The following is a 16,193-nucleotide window of genomic DNA, read 5'->3' on the forward strand; positions in this document are numbered from 1 at the left end:
TGACCGCGAGAGATGGAAATACCATCATACAATACCATACGAAACCACCATCCACTCAGTGCTGCGAGGATGGACCCGTGTTCACTCATTGCAACGTAAGCATGAACTCTACAAGAAGCAAGTGGACTTGGGACTCCCAGAACAGTCTCATAACGGTAAGCATAAAACATGCAGAGATAGGGGCTCAAATTAAAAAAAAGGGGCATATATATGCTTTGCATCACATAAATAAATTATATTTAAAAGAAGGCTATATTAAAATAGAGAACCATTTTTTAAATTGTGAAAAAAATTCCTGTATTTTTAATCAAATAAATGCAGGCTTTAAGCGCATAAGGGATTTATTTAAAAAAATGTGCATGCAAATTTGAACAAATGGAATAATACATTAATGGACTTATTTATTTATGCATTCATTCGTTTATTTAGGCCTATTCATTCATTCATTTGTTTATTTAGGCCTGTTCATTCAGTCATTCGTTTATATAGGCCTATTCATTCATTCGTTTATATAGGCCTATTCATTCATTCCTTTATTTAGGCCTGTTCATTCATTCATCCGTTTATTTAGGCCTATTCATTCATTCGTTTATTTAGGCCTATTCATTCATTCGTTTATTTAGGCCAATTAATTCAGTCATTCGTTAAACGAATGAATTTTCTGGTGGAAAAATGCTGCCGGGCATTTTCCCCAGATGTCGCGAGCGGCACGAAAGTACCTGTGCGTCTGTGCCACAAGCACACCATCGAAGCGAGTTTTCAGCACGCTAGGTAAAGTTGTCTGTCCGGCTTTAACAGGGCACGTTGTGGACCAAGTAGTCAAGTCATCTTCATTTATATAGAGCTTTTAACAATGTAGATTGTTTCAAAGCAGCTCATTTCAAAGTAAACATGCTGGTTTTTCTAGCGAAAATCTTGACTAGATTTGATGCCACTTGCCATTCGTTCCTATTCGCACTGTGTTTATTTTTTATTTATTCAGGTATTTTTTGTTATTAAAAGTTGTTTGGGCGGTGTGATTTAATTTAATTGATTTGTGTGCATGTCTCTGCGCAAAAACTGTTCTGGATGTTTATGTTAATTTAATTATGTTTGACTGTTGTATTTGAACTTTTTTTATAAGCTGCTATTTGTTTTTAATAAAAGTTGTTAATATTGTTGTGCATGTTATTTTGTACATGTTTCAGTATTAGTGTTAGGTATTCAGTTTCTGTACGGTTTAGGCACAGGCCAACAATTTGGTGACGCTGTCTGAGCCTTATGTCATAATTTTTAATTATTCACGGTAATACCGTATATCGAGGTAAAATAGGCAGGAGGTTTGACGGAATCAAAATTTGGATACCGCCCAAGCCTAAACAACACAGAATAATTGTAATTTGACCATCGGGTTCGGATACTTAAATCAGCTCTATGTGTGCGTGACATGAGCGCGCACAGCGCGTGTCTTCTCCAGGTCGTGCTTACCAGGTTGTTCATTAGAGCCGAAATGTGCCCAGAATAGATGTAGGCTTTTTAAGTATTCGGAGCATTTTTAATTACTCCCGTCTCGCCTCCTCTGCCATTGTATGCTACCGCGACAAAGTACACACGCGACAAATGACGTCAGAAAAGCGTCAGTATAACCGGTTATGGTCTATTACTGAACCGATACCGAATCGTCCTCGTCTGCATCGCGATGCATCGTAGAAACGATTAATTTCGACACCCCTATTTAAAAATATGATCGACAACTACCTAGACCATTATACATGTAAATGATACCGCTGTCAATTATATTCATTTAAATCTAAGTAGGGGATAATATACAGACAGACAGTCATTCTCACAAAATAAACAGGGTGATCAGGACCTCAACGTGAAGCAGCAAGTTAACAAACAATAATGATTTAAATAATTACTCCTTTAGATTATTTTAAGACAAAACAACTGCATTGTCCATGAACACTGAAGACAATCTCTGAATGGTGTCAGAATCCTGAATAAACTGTCTGTGTTCATGTTGTCTGACTGTAAAATCTAACAGTCAAATCTACTAAGCTAGTTAATTTTACTTAAATATTAGTTAATTGTACTTAATAGAAAAAAAAGTTTTGTCAACTCAATAATTGATTATATTAAACTGAATGAGTTACAGAAGATTTCTAGGATGCTTTGATCCTGAATGTTAAAGGAGAGCAAGTTTAAATTAAAATGTTAAAATGAAGTGTTATTTTATGGGTTTGTGGAGAGGGAGAGATCTGTTAGTGTTTAATGTTCTGTTATGTTGGAATGAAAGAGTTTCTGGTATGTCTGAGTTTTGGGGCGGCATCATTGTGCCTAAGAGTAGGGCCTGTGATCAAGTAGAGGATTGACCAAATCACATTCGGCCTCATTCATAAAACATGCGTACAAACACATATTTGAACTTACTACGTAAAATCTACGTTCATATTTGACGTGGAAAAGTGCTTAGCGCCACGTCAGGGTCTTAGCAGATGTAACGTTAACTCCTGGATGCTTTCCATTGATGTGGTACTTTAGAGTTGACAAACTCTGGTGATATGCAAATTCCTAGCTGCAGGCAACTTTATTTTTATCAACACTTCCATCAGGCCGTTTTTTAGTGTGTACGAACTTTTCCTTGTGGCATAAAGTCGGAGTACTGCAGGTATTTGGGAATCCAAGTTATTCTTTCTGCTTGCCATTCTCAAGTAAAGGATTTGGACATTGACTGGTGAACATTTATATGTTTATTACATTAATTAGGGGGCGTTTACAAGTCGGAGATTTGAAACCATTCAGCTGCGCACAATTTCAGGATAATTTGCGTTTTATAGATTTCACATCTGGAAGAGAGGTTTTTGTGCTTACGTTCATTCTCTGAATCACACGTATGCACATTGGCGAAATGATCGTAAAATCAAATGTGGGATGGTTTTATCACAACATTTTATAAATGAGGCAGATTAAGACTATATATTGCTTTATTTAAAAAGCAATGGCTGTGCACACTTGAGCACAGTGATGCTGATTGGCAAGCAATGGCAAGCAATTTAATAAATTTTTATTACATACAGTATTTAAGTGGATGTATTGTTTAATTTAAGGAATACTCTCTTTATGTGGACTCAGTAAATATTAGTTTTAAAGCATAAATGGTTTAAGGCAATTGGTTTACTCAAATGGTTTGAGTTATCGTAATTTGGGGGGTTTTACATGTGCATGAAATACTGAAATTGTATTTAAATGGCGTTAGTATTAGTACTTTTAGAGGACGCAGAAACACAGAATTATTTCCTGGATAAACTGTCCCTTATACAGAAAATATTTGACTAATCAGAATCTAAATATTCGATAGAGATGTGTAATAGATAAGTATAATTCAGCATACAATCCAGACTGCATAACTCTGACATTTAAATACTTAGTGTATCAAAACAAAATGTGTGACTAGAGTTAACTTATTAAAATATTATACTACGCTTGCAGGTTTCTATTAAAATGTTATAATGGTGTCTGAAAACATTTAAAACATTTCAAGCATGCCAATTACGTGTATATAGCATGTATTCTACTTTTAAAGTCTTTTAATTTTACCTCCAACTCACATGTGCTAACATGCAACCCATGTATAGTGTTTCTATAGAACAATCTACGTAAACAAACACATTAAAAAGCTAGTTTCTAACACTTTTGACTATCGTAAGAGCAGAGTTTTCAGGGACAGTTCTGTCAAAAGTCAGCCGCACTTGTTTCACAGTGAACCGGTGCGTGTAAAGTGTGGACACACCACCAAAACAAAAACACACCTTTGACCAGAGAAAGCAACACTACTCACCGTCTCTGCAGAGTCTCATGGCTTCGCGATTTTTCCCGCACTCTTTCAAACTTTCTTCCAATTCTGTACCTGAGGGAGCAATTTGGGTCGTGTTACATAAATAGTTACACTTGCTGGCTTGTTCTCGCGTTTCTTAATATTTCAGAACTGCACGCAGTCGGGCAAACGCTCGCGATCTGACGCGGCTGCCCGCTGAAACGCAATGGCCGACGGCGGCCGATCAACTCACCGTCGCTCCCGTAGAGTTTCACAGCATCGACCCAGCTGCTCCAAGGCTGTCCCAGCATTATTTCAGGACTAGGCAGGGATCTGCGCTCCGCCACAGTCGCCATTGCTGTGGAGGCTTCTCCCCGCTGGAGCTGTGTCTGCTGCTGCTTCAGCCTGGCCGCTCTGCGCTGCTGCTGCTCCCCCCTGACGTCATCATCGGCCCTTTCCGACATTCTTTCCGCTACAATGTAACAACACAGCAATGAGCCGAGCGGATTCCTTCAATGAATGACATTGAGCCGAACGAGCGATTCATTCACGAGTTCTGTCGTCTCCCCCCGGGGGCGTGTTTCGAAACATAGGCTACGTTAAGAGCAGATTACAGAGATAAAAGTTTATGGACGACCTCAAAACTTCCCTTCACTCAAGAGTATGCGCGAAATAATGTGGGCATATAGGTTTCACCGGAATGTTTTTCTTATTATACTGTCACACATATTAAAACGTATATCTTAATATGTTTTTTTATTATTATATTTAAAAAAAAAGAATTTTAAACACGTCTCAACGGACTTGGGAATTCCCCATTCTCTTGATATTGACGCCCCTAAATTTAGGACATGACAATAAGGAAACAGGCTATAGACAAATTAAATCCAGATACTTTTTCGAAGAAAAAAAATACACCTATTCCTTTGTATGACTTTCTTTGACCAAAAAAAACAAAATGCTGAACAATCTAATCCCACTAGTACTGTTTCTTGTTTTTGTTTTGTTTTTTTACCAAATTTACTTTCGATTTTGAAGGGTCTAAAAATTTTGTTTATGTAGCTTATTTTATACAGCGTCATCAAATATAAATAAAAGTGCATACTGTCTTGATTTCATGTGAACATTCTTTTTGTGTAAATAGTCAAGACTAGAGCTGTTTCATTTCAGTTTGTCCCACTGAAAGGAAGCATGTAAAACAGTTCATACAGATACAACTACCAATTATTAAATATTTATATTTAAATAGTCTATTTTAATTGTATTAGTAAGATTGCTTTTTCATATAAAACTTGATCACAAAACATGTAAACATGTCCATGGTCACATTTGTGACCAGTAGGAAACTCAGAGCCCCATTTTATTTATTTGCATTATAAATTGTTACATTACTAAAGCATAAAAGTCAAAAGAAATGTGCTTTTATTCAAAGATTACCATTCCTATTTGCCCACAATTGCTTGATAGTAAAATCAAATATTAAATAATTATTGTTTGTTTGGTCTTGATGAGCAATCAGAGAAATATTTGACTCTCTAGTTTCCCCCGGTTGCAATTGTGACTAGAAATAAAACATAATTTATTAAAATATTTTTTTTCAATTCATGCAGTTTGTTACATTTGGCAATCCAAGGAGCAAAACATGTGTTTACTTAAAAAATTGGGGATTGAAGAGGTTAAAACAATAGTGTATATGGCGAACAATGGAGAGACTTCTACATGGCAGGTTGGCAGGCCATTTTAATGACAGCCAGAAATGAATCATTTGATGCACTGAACATCAAATACTGAGTAACTTGACATTTTCAACACAGTCATTTATCCAAAGAACAGTATGACTCGGCAAACGGCATTGCTGCAATTCTTTACCAAACTTTCACAAACACCTGGTTGATAATTAAAGTTAGAGGTAAGACTGTTATAAAGTATATAAATACGTGCATGCTCTAAATTTAATGTACTCTGATCAGCCATTTGTTATGAATCACATTTTGGAGCACAGGCATTAGCAAATAATTTCTAGGCTATACTTAGCCATTTCTCCTCTTGCAAGAATGTGTCTCATACACAATCAAATATGTCAGGGCCAATTCATCTAGAATAAGAACAGATAGTAGAGGCAAACATGTCTTAATCAGATGCAAAGAAAGTTGATTGTGTGATTTATGCAGTCAAATTACAACAAGTCATTACCTAAATGTATGTGTTTATATTAAACAAAAGTAAGTCTGTAGGATATGCAAGAGCTGGGTAATTTTACAAATTTACTGCAAAAATGTTTTTATTAACAGTATTTACTCTGTTTCCCCATGAAAATTATCCCATTTACATCCTAAGTGTACATGCCTTTCTTCTTTCAGCCAAACAAAATCGGAGTTATAATAAAAAAATATCCTGGCACATCCAGCTTTATATTGGCAGTGAATGGTACCATTTTTTTGAAGCACAAAAAAGCACATCCATCCATCCATCCATCCATCCATCCATCCATCCATCCATCCATCCATCCATCCATCCATCCATCATAAAAGCAATCCATACGACTCCAGGGGGTTAATAAAGGCCTTCTGAAGTGAAGCGATGTGTTTTTGTAAGAAAAATAAATATAATTATAACTTTATAGATGGTAATTACTATCTTCCAGTAATGTTAGACCACGCGTTCACGAGAGAGTCAAGTTCCCAGATGTAGGATGTAGGAGTAGCGTAAGGTTAGGTGAGAGTAGATGCCTCTCGCAGTTCAAACAAATAAGGCTGGGCAACAAACTCAAGCTCCTCCGATATTTATCTTTAAAAATTCTCATTTTACGCTTCCGTGTTCGTCAACACATCATGCGCCAGGTCAGAGTTCACTCTTCCACCTGACTCGCGTATGGCCGTAACCGGCGGAAGCCAGTGAATATAGTTGATAAAGTTATAAATATGGATATTTCTCTTACAAAAGGCTTTTATTAACCCCCTAGAGCCGTATGGATTACTTTTATGATGGATAGATGCGCTGTTTTGGGTTTAATAATGGTACCATTCACTCCTATTATAAAGCTTTCAAGAGCCAGGATATTTTTTATATAACTATTTGTGTTTGGCTGAAAGAAGAAAGTCATATACACCTAGGATGGCTTGAGGGTGAATAAATTTTAGGATTATTTTAATTTTTGGGTGGACTAACCCTTTAAAGGTGCAATGTGTAATTTTTAGCGGCATCTAAGGGTGAGGTTGCGAATTGCAACCAACAAAAGTTACGGTGGCCGACAGGAAAAGATGTCGTCGTCTGAGACATGCAGAGATTAGCCAGTTAAGCAATGAGTTTTTTTTACAAAGATAAATTATGTTTACTTAATTATTTAGTAAAACGATGTTATTGCGAATATTATTGTTACTTGTTTATCATTGTGTCAGTGTTCTATTCGCTGACTTTAACTTGCTTCTTTGCACGAAGAACCACAAACATTTGTGACAAAAGGCGTTTGTCCGTTTAGGGCAACTGTAGAAACATGTCGGCACATTTCAATGTAAGGGGACCCGTGGTGTATGTAGATAGAAATGGCTGATTCTAAGGTAATAAAAACATAAAGGTTCATTAAGTAAGGTCTTTATACACCACTGAAAACATAGTTATTTATATGATATTGCATTTCTGTCAACAGATCCTCCCAAATATTACACAATGCACCTTTAAATGTATTCAAATTGGTTTCCACTGTGAAAAATAATGCCATATCTTAATATAAGAGGACTAGTCCTTAAGATCCATTCACACCAAGCACGATAACAATAAAGATAACTATATTATGGGGTGTAACAATACATTGTGTCCCAATATATCACAATACAAAAAAAATATATATATATATATATATATCGTGGATAGTGACAATCTGCATTGTGCATAGCTCACCCAAAATGAAAATTACAGTGAGAAAAAAACTCAAGTTTACAGAGTTTTAGTGTCAGTACTACAAACTACTATATATAATGTTGAATATAATGTACACTCACCTAAAGGATTATTAGGAACACCTGTTCAATTTCTCATTAATGCAATTATCTAATCAACCAATCACATGGCAGTTGCTTCAATGCATTTAGGGGTGTGGTCCTGGTCAAGACAATCTCCTGAACTCCAAACTGAATGTCAGAATGGGAAAGAAAGGTGATTTAAGCAATTTTGAGCGTGGCATGGTTGTTGGTGCCAGACGGCCCGGTCTGAGTATTTCACAATCTGCTCCGTTACTAGGGGTGTCGAAATTAATCTTTTCTACGATGCATCGCGATGCAGACAAGGACGATTCGGTTATCGGTTCAGTAATAGACCATAACCGGTTATAATGTACTGACGCTTTTCTGACGTCATTTGTCACGTATGTGCTTTGTCGTGATACCATACACTGGCAGAGGGAGGCGAGATGTGTGCGCATAATTAAAAATGCTCCAGCTACTTTAAAAGCCTACATCTGGACACATTTCGGCTTTTATGAACAACCTGGTAAGCACGACCTGGAGAAGACACGCGCTGTGTGCGCTCATGTCACGCACAAATAGAATAGGCAGGAGGTAATAGCTATATTAACTTGATAAACAATGTTAGCCGTGTTCACCCCGAGCTGTTACGCCTGGCAGAGCCGGACTGCTTTAGAGTAAGAGAATGAGCTTCAACGTCACTCGAATCCGCAGCCAAAACAAATTATCCACCCGCCTCAATATTGTTCTCTGATTTAAGTATTCGCTGCCAGCCGATGGTGAAATTACAATTATTCTGTGTTGTTACGGGTGATTATAAATGATCGTCATCTTCAACAGTGAACTCTCGACGGTTGATGCCTCTAATGGTGACATATACACTGATGAATGAGAGCTGCTTTTAAATAAAAATTTCTTTAAAACAAAATTGATTTGATAAAATTTAATTTTCTTAATGGCATAAACAGGCCTTTGAAATTCAAACTGGAATGTCACTGTTTCTGTCACTGCGACTTCCCGAACAGACGAACACACACGCACGCGCACGGATCACTTTTAAAGTAAATTTGAAAATTGAGGATGCGGTGCATCGAAATGCATTGTGATACCGAATTGAACTGAATCGATGACATGATAATTGTAACCGAACCGAACCGTGAGACCAGTGTAGGTTCACAGCCCTATCAGTTACTGGGATTTTCACGCACAACCATTTCTAGGGTTTACAAGAATGGTGTGAAAAGGGAAAAACATCCAGTATGCGGCAGTCCTGTGGGCGAAAATGCCTTGTTGATGCTAGACGTCAGAGGAGAATGGGCCGACTGATTCAAGCTGATAGAAGAGCAACTTTGACTGAAATAACCACTCGTTACAACCGAGGTATGCAGCAAAGCATTTGTGAAGCCACAACACGCACAACCTTGAGGCGGATGGGCTACAACAGCAGAAGACCCCACCGGGTACCACTCATCTCCACTACAAATAGGAAAAAGAGGCTACAATTTGAAAGAGCTCACCACAATTGGACAGTTATAAAAAACTGGAAAAATGTTGCCTGGTCTGATGACTCTCGATTTCTGTTGAGACATTCAGATGGTAGAGTCAGAATTTGCCGTAAACAGAATGAGAACATGGATCCATCACGCCTTGTTACCACTGTGCAGGCTGGTGGTGCTGGTGTATGGTGTGGGGGATGTTTTCTTGGCACACTTTAGGCCCCTTAGTGCCAGTGTTAATTTTGTCATCAAATTTTGATTTAGTTTTAGTCTTAGTCTTTTGACTAAAATGCCATTTAGTTTTAGTCATATTTTAGTCATCTGAATTGTTTTAGTTTTAGTCTAGTTTTAGTCGACGAAATACAATAACATTTTAGACGACTAAATCTACAGTAAATCTACTAAATCTACGACTAAAATATAATGGGTTTAGTTCAATTGTAATGCATTAATTTAGAATTTCTCTAAAATTTCCAAACCCATATACTCCTGGAGAAAACATCTATTAACCTATTAATATGAATGATTTTTAAGTTTGAACATGCAATACAGATACAGATTTAACTGCTGTTACTTAAAAAATATCTTAAAATGAAATAAAACCACTTTTCCTAAAGTACAACACAGTCTTATTTACAATGAATGATATATTCATTCCTTATAACTACTTACACATCATTCTTTATTCTTTCAAGCAGACATATTTATTTGTATGAATTAAATATAATTAATCCTTATTAAAGCTATTAACAAACAGTGAATGCTTTTCTCTTTTTCTTTTGTTGCTTGATCAAAATTAAGGACACGGACCGCATTAGGTTTATTGCCACTGTCACTTTAAGACGTCGGATCATGTCCAATGACATGCGGATACAATTGCACTGATGCACATCCGACACACTCACAGTTTAAGACATAACCAGCATAGTTTACATGAATACTCTCCAAAAAGGACATTTAGACATACTGTTGTGTATTTCTCCATTCAGACACGAAAGAGAGCTCAATTCAGTAGCCTACTCGCGCGCTGTAGGTGTATTGTGCATGACTGCACGCTTCGGGTTAGGTGTGTGCCCAAAGAAAACCGCACCGAATAGAGCTCTTTTTTGCATCGTCACTCTTATTCAGAGATCTATATGTCTGCTCTACTCATTCTCCCAGACGTTCACATTTTTTAACGTTTTATGACCGCGGGGTAGATCACGTTACAGTAGCCTACAAATGTGTGCATCTACCACACACGCTGGACATCAGTTCTGACGGATCGCTTCCCAAATCGTCACTATCTAACATTTTCGTCTAGTTTTTATTCGTTGACGAAAATGTCAATAGATTTTCGTCATAGTCTTTGTCATTCAAAACTAGGTTTTATTTAGTTATCGTCTCGTTTTCGTCTGTGAAAAAATGTCGTTGACGAATAATTTTCATCGTTATTTTCGTCAACGAAATTAACACTGCTTAGTGCTAATCGGGCATCGTTTAAATGCCACGGCCCACCTGAGCATTGTTTTCTGACCATGTTCATCCCTTTATGGCCACCATGTACCCATCCTCTGATGGCTACTTCCAGCAGGATAATGCACCATGTCACAAAGCTTGAATCATTTCAAATTGGTTTCTTGAACATGAAAATGAGTTCACTGTACTAAAATGGCCCCCACAGTCACCAGATCTCAACCCAATAGAGCATCTTTGGGATGTGGTGGAACGGGAGCTTCGTGCCCTGGATGTGCATCCCACAAATCTCCATCAACTTCAAGATGCTATCCTATCAATATGGGCCAACATTTCTAAAGAATGATTTCAGCACCTTGTTGAATCAATGCCACGTAGAATTAAGCCAGTTCTGAAGGCGAAAGGGGGTCAAACACAGTATTAGTGTGGTGTTCCTAATAATCCTTTAGGTGAGTGTATAATGCAATGGGGGAATATTTGTGGGTCCTGATAATGCCAAATGTTTTATGTTACCAGTAAAAAGTATCCTACTTTATTTTAAATATATATAGTCAGTGACAGTGCAAGCATATCTGTCTAAATTTTTTAGTTTCAGAATCATGAATACTTGTATTGCCCTGTCACCATTGTCCTGTGTATTGGGTTACCAGCACCAATTCAAAGCCTATTCATTTTCACCCCCAAAGTAATACCAAATGTATCATTTTAATCAATCAATGCATTTTTTGTAAACCTTTTACCGTATGTCTTGAATTATCGCAATAATATCGTATTGTGAGTTCAGTATCGTGATATATATCTGTTCGTGACATGAGGGTATTGTTACACCCCAACTATATAAGCGTAAACAACAGCAGACAATATCGTTCTGTTTATTCTAAGCGCATGCATGTCTGTCACTTTAAATGCTTGAGGTCATTACAGCAGGATGGATTCTAATTGGCTGTCAATGATTTTATCATTCATCAGCTGGATAAAATCATTATGAAAGTGATTCCGACAACTGTACTGTTATCGTTATAGCTGTGGTGTAAACCGCTATTCTTTAATATTGAGAACGATTTTTAGAACTACATCTTTATCGTTATCTTTATAGTTATCGTCCTTGGTATGAACAGGCCTTTACTGTATAATAATGAATCTATAAACAATTCAATACCATAGCCCATTAAAGATATAGTTATACCTGCTGTGACTTAAAAATACCTTCTAACCCTAAAAAAATAAACCCTAGAGTGAAATAGTGTTTATAAGTTTCTCTTTGTTAACACATCATACCTTGTCAAAAGTAAAAATTGGAACAACACTGGTCAAGTCAGTAGATCCTCATCAGCTTTGGTGATTCCAGACTGCCACACAAGCTAGTGAGGGAATCTGTGGAAAGGAAACAAAGGAAAGGCATGTTAGCAGCATTGTTTCCATACTCAGTGTGTACTAATCACAGCTTAGGGAATTGACCGTTTGTTTTTTGACTAACCCAATCTCAAGGGAAAACATAACTATTTTACCAGGTGGCAATTTCATATCAAATTCATATGATGTGAAGCATACAAAGATGAAAGATTTTTTGAAAAAAGTAAGCATGAGGATCATTCCCTAACAGCCACTGGGGAGTAAGCAGATTGTACAAAAAGAACATGCAAAATTCATACGAATTAGACAATTTGTCAAAACGTAAAATAGCTATGAACTGCCATGAGACTGTGTTGTTTTTGACAGAGGAGCCTTCCTGACCTAAGGCCAACAGAATCTTACTGTTGCTTTCCTTACAGTTTTTTACTAGCTCAAGATCTACTTAAGGAGGAGCCCGTCGCTACAGAGTAATCCAATCCAATAACGACTATCCCCGGCTAACCATTTGAGAGCCCTTCAGTTGACAGCTTCATAATCCGTCTCAGGGATATAAGGAACAAGTGAAAATGTTTTGACTTTCTACCATATGCTCAGTTCAACATCAAAATCATAACCTAATTAACTTACATGGAAAAAAGGAGAATTTGCACTGTATGACTTCATCCATTTATGTAAAATGAAAAATGTTTCTGGTAAGCCATTACGATACACATCTGAATCAATTATAAGGAAATAATAGACATACACAAACAGCATCATTCCGATGTTAACTGAATGACTATTAGCCTGTTGTTTGTGTCAATGGAAGGTGATGAATGCATTATGCATCAAGTGTTGAGGGAAACGGAGGCTGAATGACTTATGATGACTTATGATGAGGTGTTCTTTGTGATGTTAAAAGATTTCCCCTACAGTGTTTCTACCAATCGACAGAAATATGAAAGATCTTTCCGTTTCCAGTGCAGACACCCACTCTTTGTCAACAGTTACACTAAAAACAATTAATATTCCAAATATGGCATGCACAGCTAGAGCCCTTACATACAAAGCTTGTTTGTTCCAACATCTTTGAACTACAGTGAAAACAGCATGAGCCATGAGGTTTTAATTTGAAGCAATAGTCAATCTGTTGTGTATATACATTTAATTTTAAAATCATTTATGTAGTTATCATTTGATTTATTATTTAAGCATTTATTCGTCGTTTGATTAGGTTTACTGATTTGTTATTTTATGTTTGTTTATTTTATATTACTACATTTCCTTTCTATTGTCGTTTAATCTTATGATTGAAAGGTTCAAGGGATGTTTGTCTTTATGAGTAATAGAATGTAAGAGATACGAGAATTCCTTCATTTCAAGATTTTAAACATCACAGCATGTAAACGACGCTTCTGCTTTGGTATAAAAACACTTGTTGGATTTGTACTGGTCAGACATAGTCTGAGCATTGAAACATACGATTAAGAAAACTACGATTATTCATTAAACTCTTCTTTTTTATTACCATCACTTCATCTCCTTCTGCACTTTCCTGACTTTCTCAGCCAAACTCTCAGGCGGATAGAAGTTATTAGAGTTTTAGGTACCAGACAAGACTTGCTTTTGACAGGTTTTACTGGTTTTGGATACCAGACAAAATATTTTTTGAGAGGAGCCGGGGTAAGATGTGAGATCCATCCGATCTAACACTTTGCTACAGTATTTATTGATCATTGTTAATGTTAGTTAATACAAATGCGACTATTCATTGTTAGTTCATGTTAGTGCAGGTCCATTAAATATTATAACATTGACAGAAACAATTTTGGATTTTAAGCATGTATTAGAAGATGTTAAAGTTAACATGAACTTATGTTACTATAAGTTTTAGAAGCATTTTTCATTGTTAGTTCATGATGTTTACTAATGTAGTTAACAAATGAAACCTTATTGTAAAGTGTTACTGAAAAAAATATATATACAATGTATACAAACAATATATATAAACACAATCATTTTATTTGACTGTATGTGTGTTTGAGTGTGTGGTCTGAAAAAAACCCTGCTCGTCCCCTCCTCAATGATGCCCCTTTTGTGTAAAGTTTCATTTACCACTTTAAAAGCCTTCTTTCAAACGTCATGTCCTTCAAGTTTTGTAAGTGTTTTGCTAATGTTTCCACTCTTATGGCTCCATTAATTTCTTGCCCTGTCCACTTGTTCGCATCCACCATGTAACTTCAAAAACGAGCAAGTGCACTTGGGAAAGTGAAAGCAATAATGGCGAGATCCACAAGTCTTTAGAAAGGCTCCTAAAACAAGTTTTCTACAAGGACTAAACATAGCGGGTTTGTCGTCGGTGCGAAACGAACAAAGTAAACTTAAGTATTACATCACCAAAATAAAATGTTACACACATAAGAGGGGGAGGGGGGTACGGCAGCAGGTTTAGCTTCCTCGCTAACTGAGCAGCTGAGCCATTGGTGGCACTGCTGTAGCATGCAACTGGCTAACTGGCAGAACAGACATTAGCAGCTGATCTCGATGTCATCATTGTTCTCTTACCAATGCCCTGGACTTCAGCGGTCCCGGTAGAGTGCCAGAGAGAACAAAGGCGCAGGCTTTAGGGTGTATTCAAAATGAAGATCAGTTCAAAGAGCGAGTGTAGTGCTCAGTGACTGTGGAGGTCTTCACCAGGTGCTTCCATGTCTGTTTACCAGGCAGCATTCTGGGACAAGAACGTCACTGGCTGACTCCAACAGCACGCATGCACCGAGCACGCCTGTCACTGGACAGGATGGTGGTTTGTCAAAAACGTGAGCGCTGACTGCCTAGACAGCTTTTCTGGGCGTCGTACGCGCGCTTGTTACGCGTTCTTCTTCTTCATTCTTTAACGGCGGTTGGCATCCAACTGCTTGTTACGTTCCTCTGCGTGTTTGTGAGTCATTTGAGCTGTTGGGACGCTTTCACGACAGCGTTTCGTGCTTCTCAGACGCGCCCTCGGGCACCCAAATAGGCTTTCTAAGTAGGTAACTCACTGGGTTTTGAAACGCAGACTGGACTTCGCTATAATGTTAGATCACTATTAAACTGCATACAGAACTAAAATCACACTAATCGTATACACATGCAGCCGAAACAACTTTAAAATGACTTTGGCTATCTAATAACGAGAAGAAGAAAAAACTTGTAGTTTAGGGATATGCTGTAACGATTAGGGAATTTTGTGAGTCGGATCTTTATAATGAATAAGTTGAACCGGTTCACAAAGACTCGTTGAACCGAGACCCGTTTCGGATATGAACCGATGATGAGTGAGTGAGCTATTAAGAGTATATTAAAACATGAAAACGGTTAGGCTACATCATTTCAAGTATAAAGAAAATTATGTTGATTATATTACATTGTGTTTTCTCTCTGTAGTAGGCTACTACTGTACTATTTTAATCAAATAGGGTCTATTTAAAAAAAAATAGTTTAATACAGCTATTAAAATAAAAAAAAGTTAAAGTAATGTTTTTATTTTAATTAGTGTATCATTTAATTGAATGTATTTGTTTATCGAATGCTTTTGCACCGAATTTATTTATTTAGTTAGGTAAATTAAAATGTATTCATTTCAATTAGTTTATTATTTAATTGAATTTATTTGTTCATTTAGGTACTTAGTTTAATCTTTTTTAGTTTTTTTTTTGTCTAAACTTTCCACAGAGCCCCTAGCATTCCATGTTCTAAATTATGCTTGTATGAGCTGAATTATGGCTATAGAAAACTAAACTAATGTTATGGTGTAAGAAATGCTAACTCTTTTTTTAAAAAACAGTTCTTTAAAATGAACTGTTCTAATCAACCCTATTCACCGAATAAGTCAGACCTACCACACCACCTCTGTCAAAAACTACCAAACTGCATAAAGACCTACAGCATTTCTGGAAGACATACTAATGGTTTGAATGTTTGCACACAAATTTGAAATGAATTGTTGGAGATATAACAATGAGAAAAATGGTAGTTAGGCTGTAGCGATTCCTGAAACTTTTCAATTGGGTCTGTTCAGTAAATAAGTTGAATCTGTTCACAAAATCGTTAGACCGTTTGTGAACCCTGTTTTGTTTTCAGACAGTTTAATAACTTTCAAACAAATCTGTCACTCAT

The 16,193-nt window shown here is 36.9% G+C and overlaps 1 protein-coding gene across 3 annotated transcripts in view; it reads right to left on the reverse strand.

Annotated features, from left to right (window-relative positions):
• The window catches only part of atxn7 (ataxin 7), a 48,910-nt gene that overhangs the window by 31,468 nt on the left and 1,249 nt on the right, over window positions 1-16,193 (reverse strand). Inside the window, exons 1-4 of one of the 3 annotated variants that reach the window (XM_077203245.1) lie at window positions 14,604-15,022; window positions 11,985-12,080; window positions 4,050-4,268; window positions 3,821-3,889 (exon numbers count right to left, since the gene is read on the reverse strand). In XM_077203245.1, coding sequence (XP_077059360.1) covers window positions 3,821-3,889; window positions 4,050-4,260 — 280 coding nt within the window. In that variant the 5' untranslated portion in view covers window positions 4,261-4,268; window positions 11,985-12,080; window positions 14,604-15,022. Of the gene's footprint in view, window positions 1-3,820; window positions 3,890-4,049; window positions 4,269-11,984; window positions 12,081-14,603; window positions 15,023-16,193 lie in introns of those variants that run through there. The other 2 variants (XM_077203243.1, XM_077203244.1) reach the window with 2 other exon arrangements.

Source organism: Siphateles boraxobius, unplaced genomic scaffold (assembly GCF_051911475.1).
Source record: "Siphateles boraxobius isolate OS27281-9 unplaced genomic scaffold, OSU_SipBor_1 5, whole genome shotgun sequence".
Classification (NCBI taxonomy): Eukaryota; Metazoa; Chordata; class Actinopteri; order Cypriniformes; family Leuciscidae; genus Siphateles; species Siphateles boraxobius.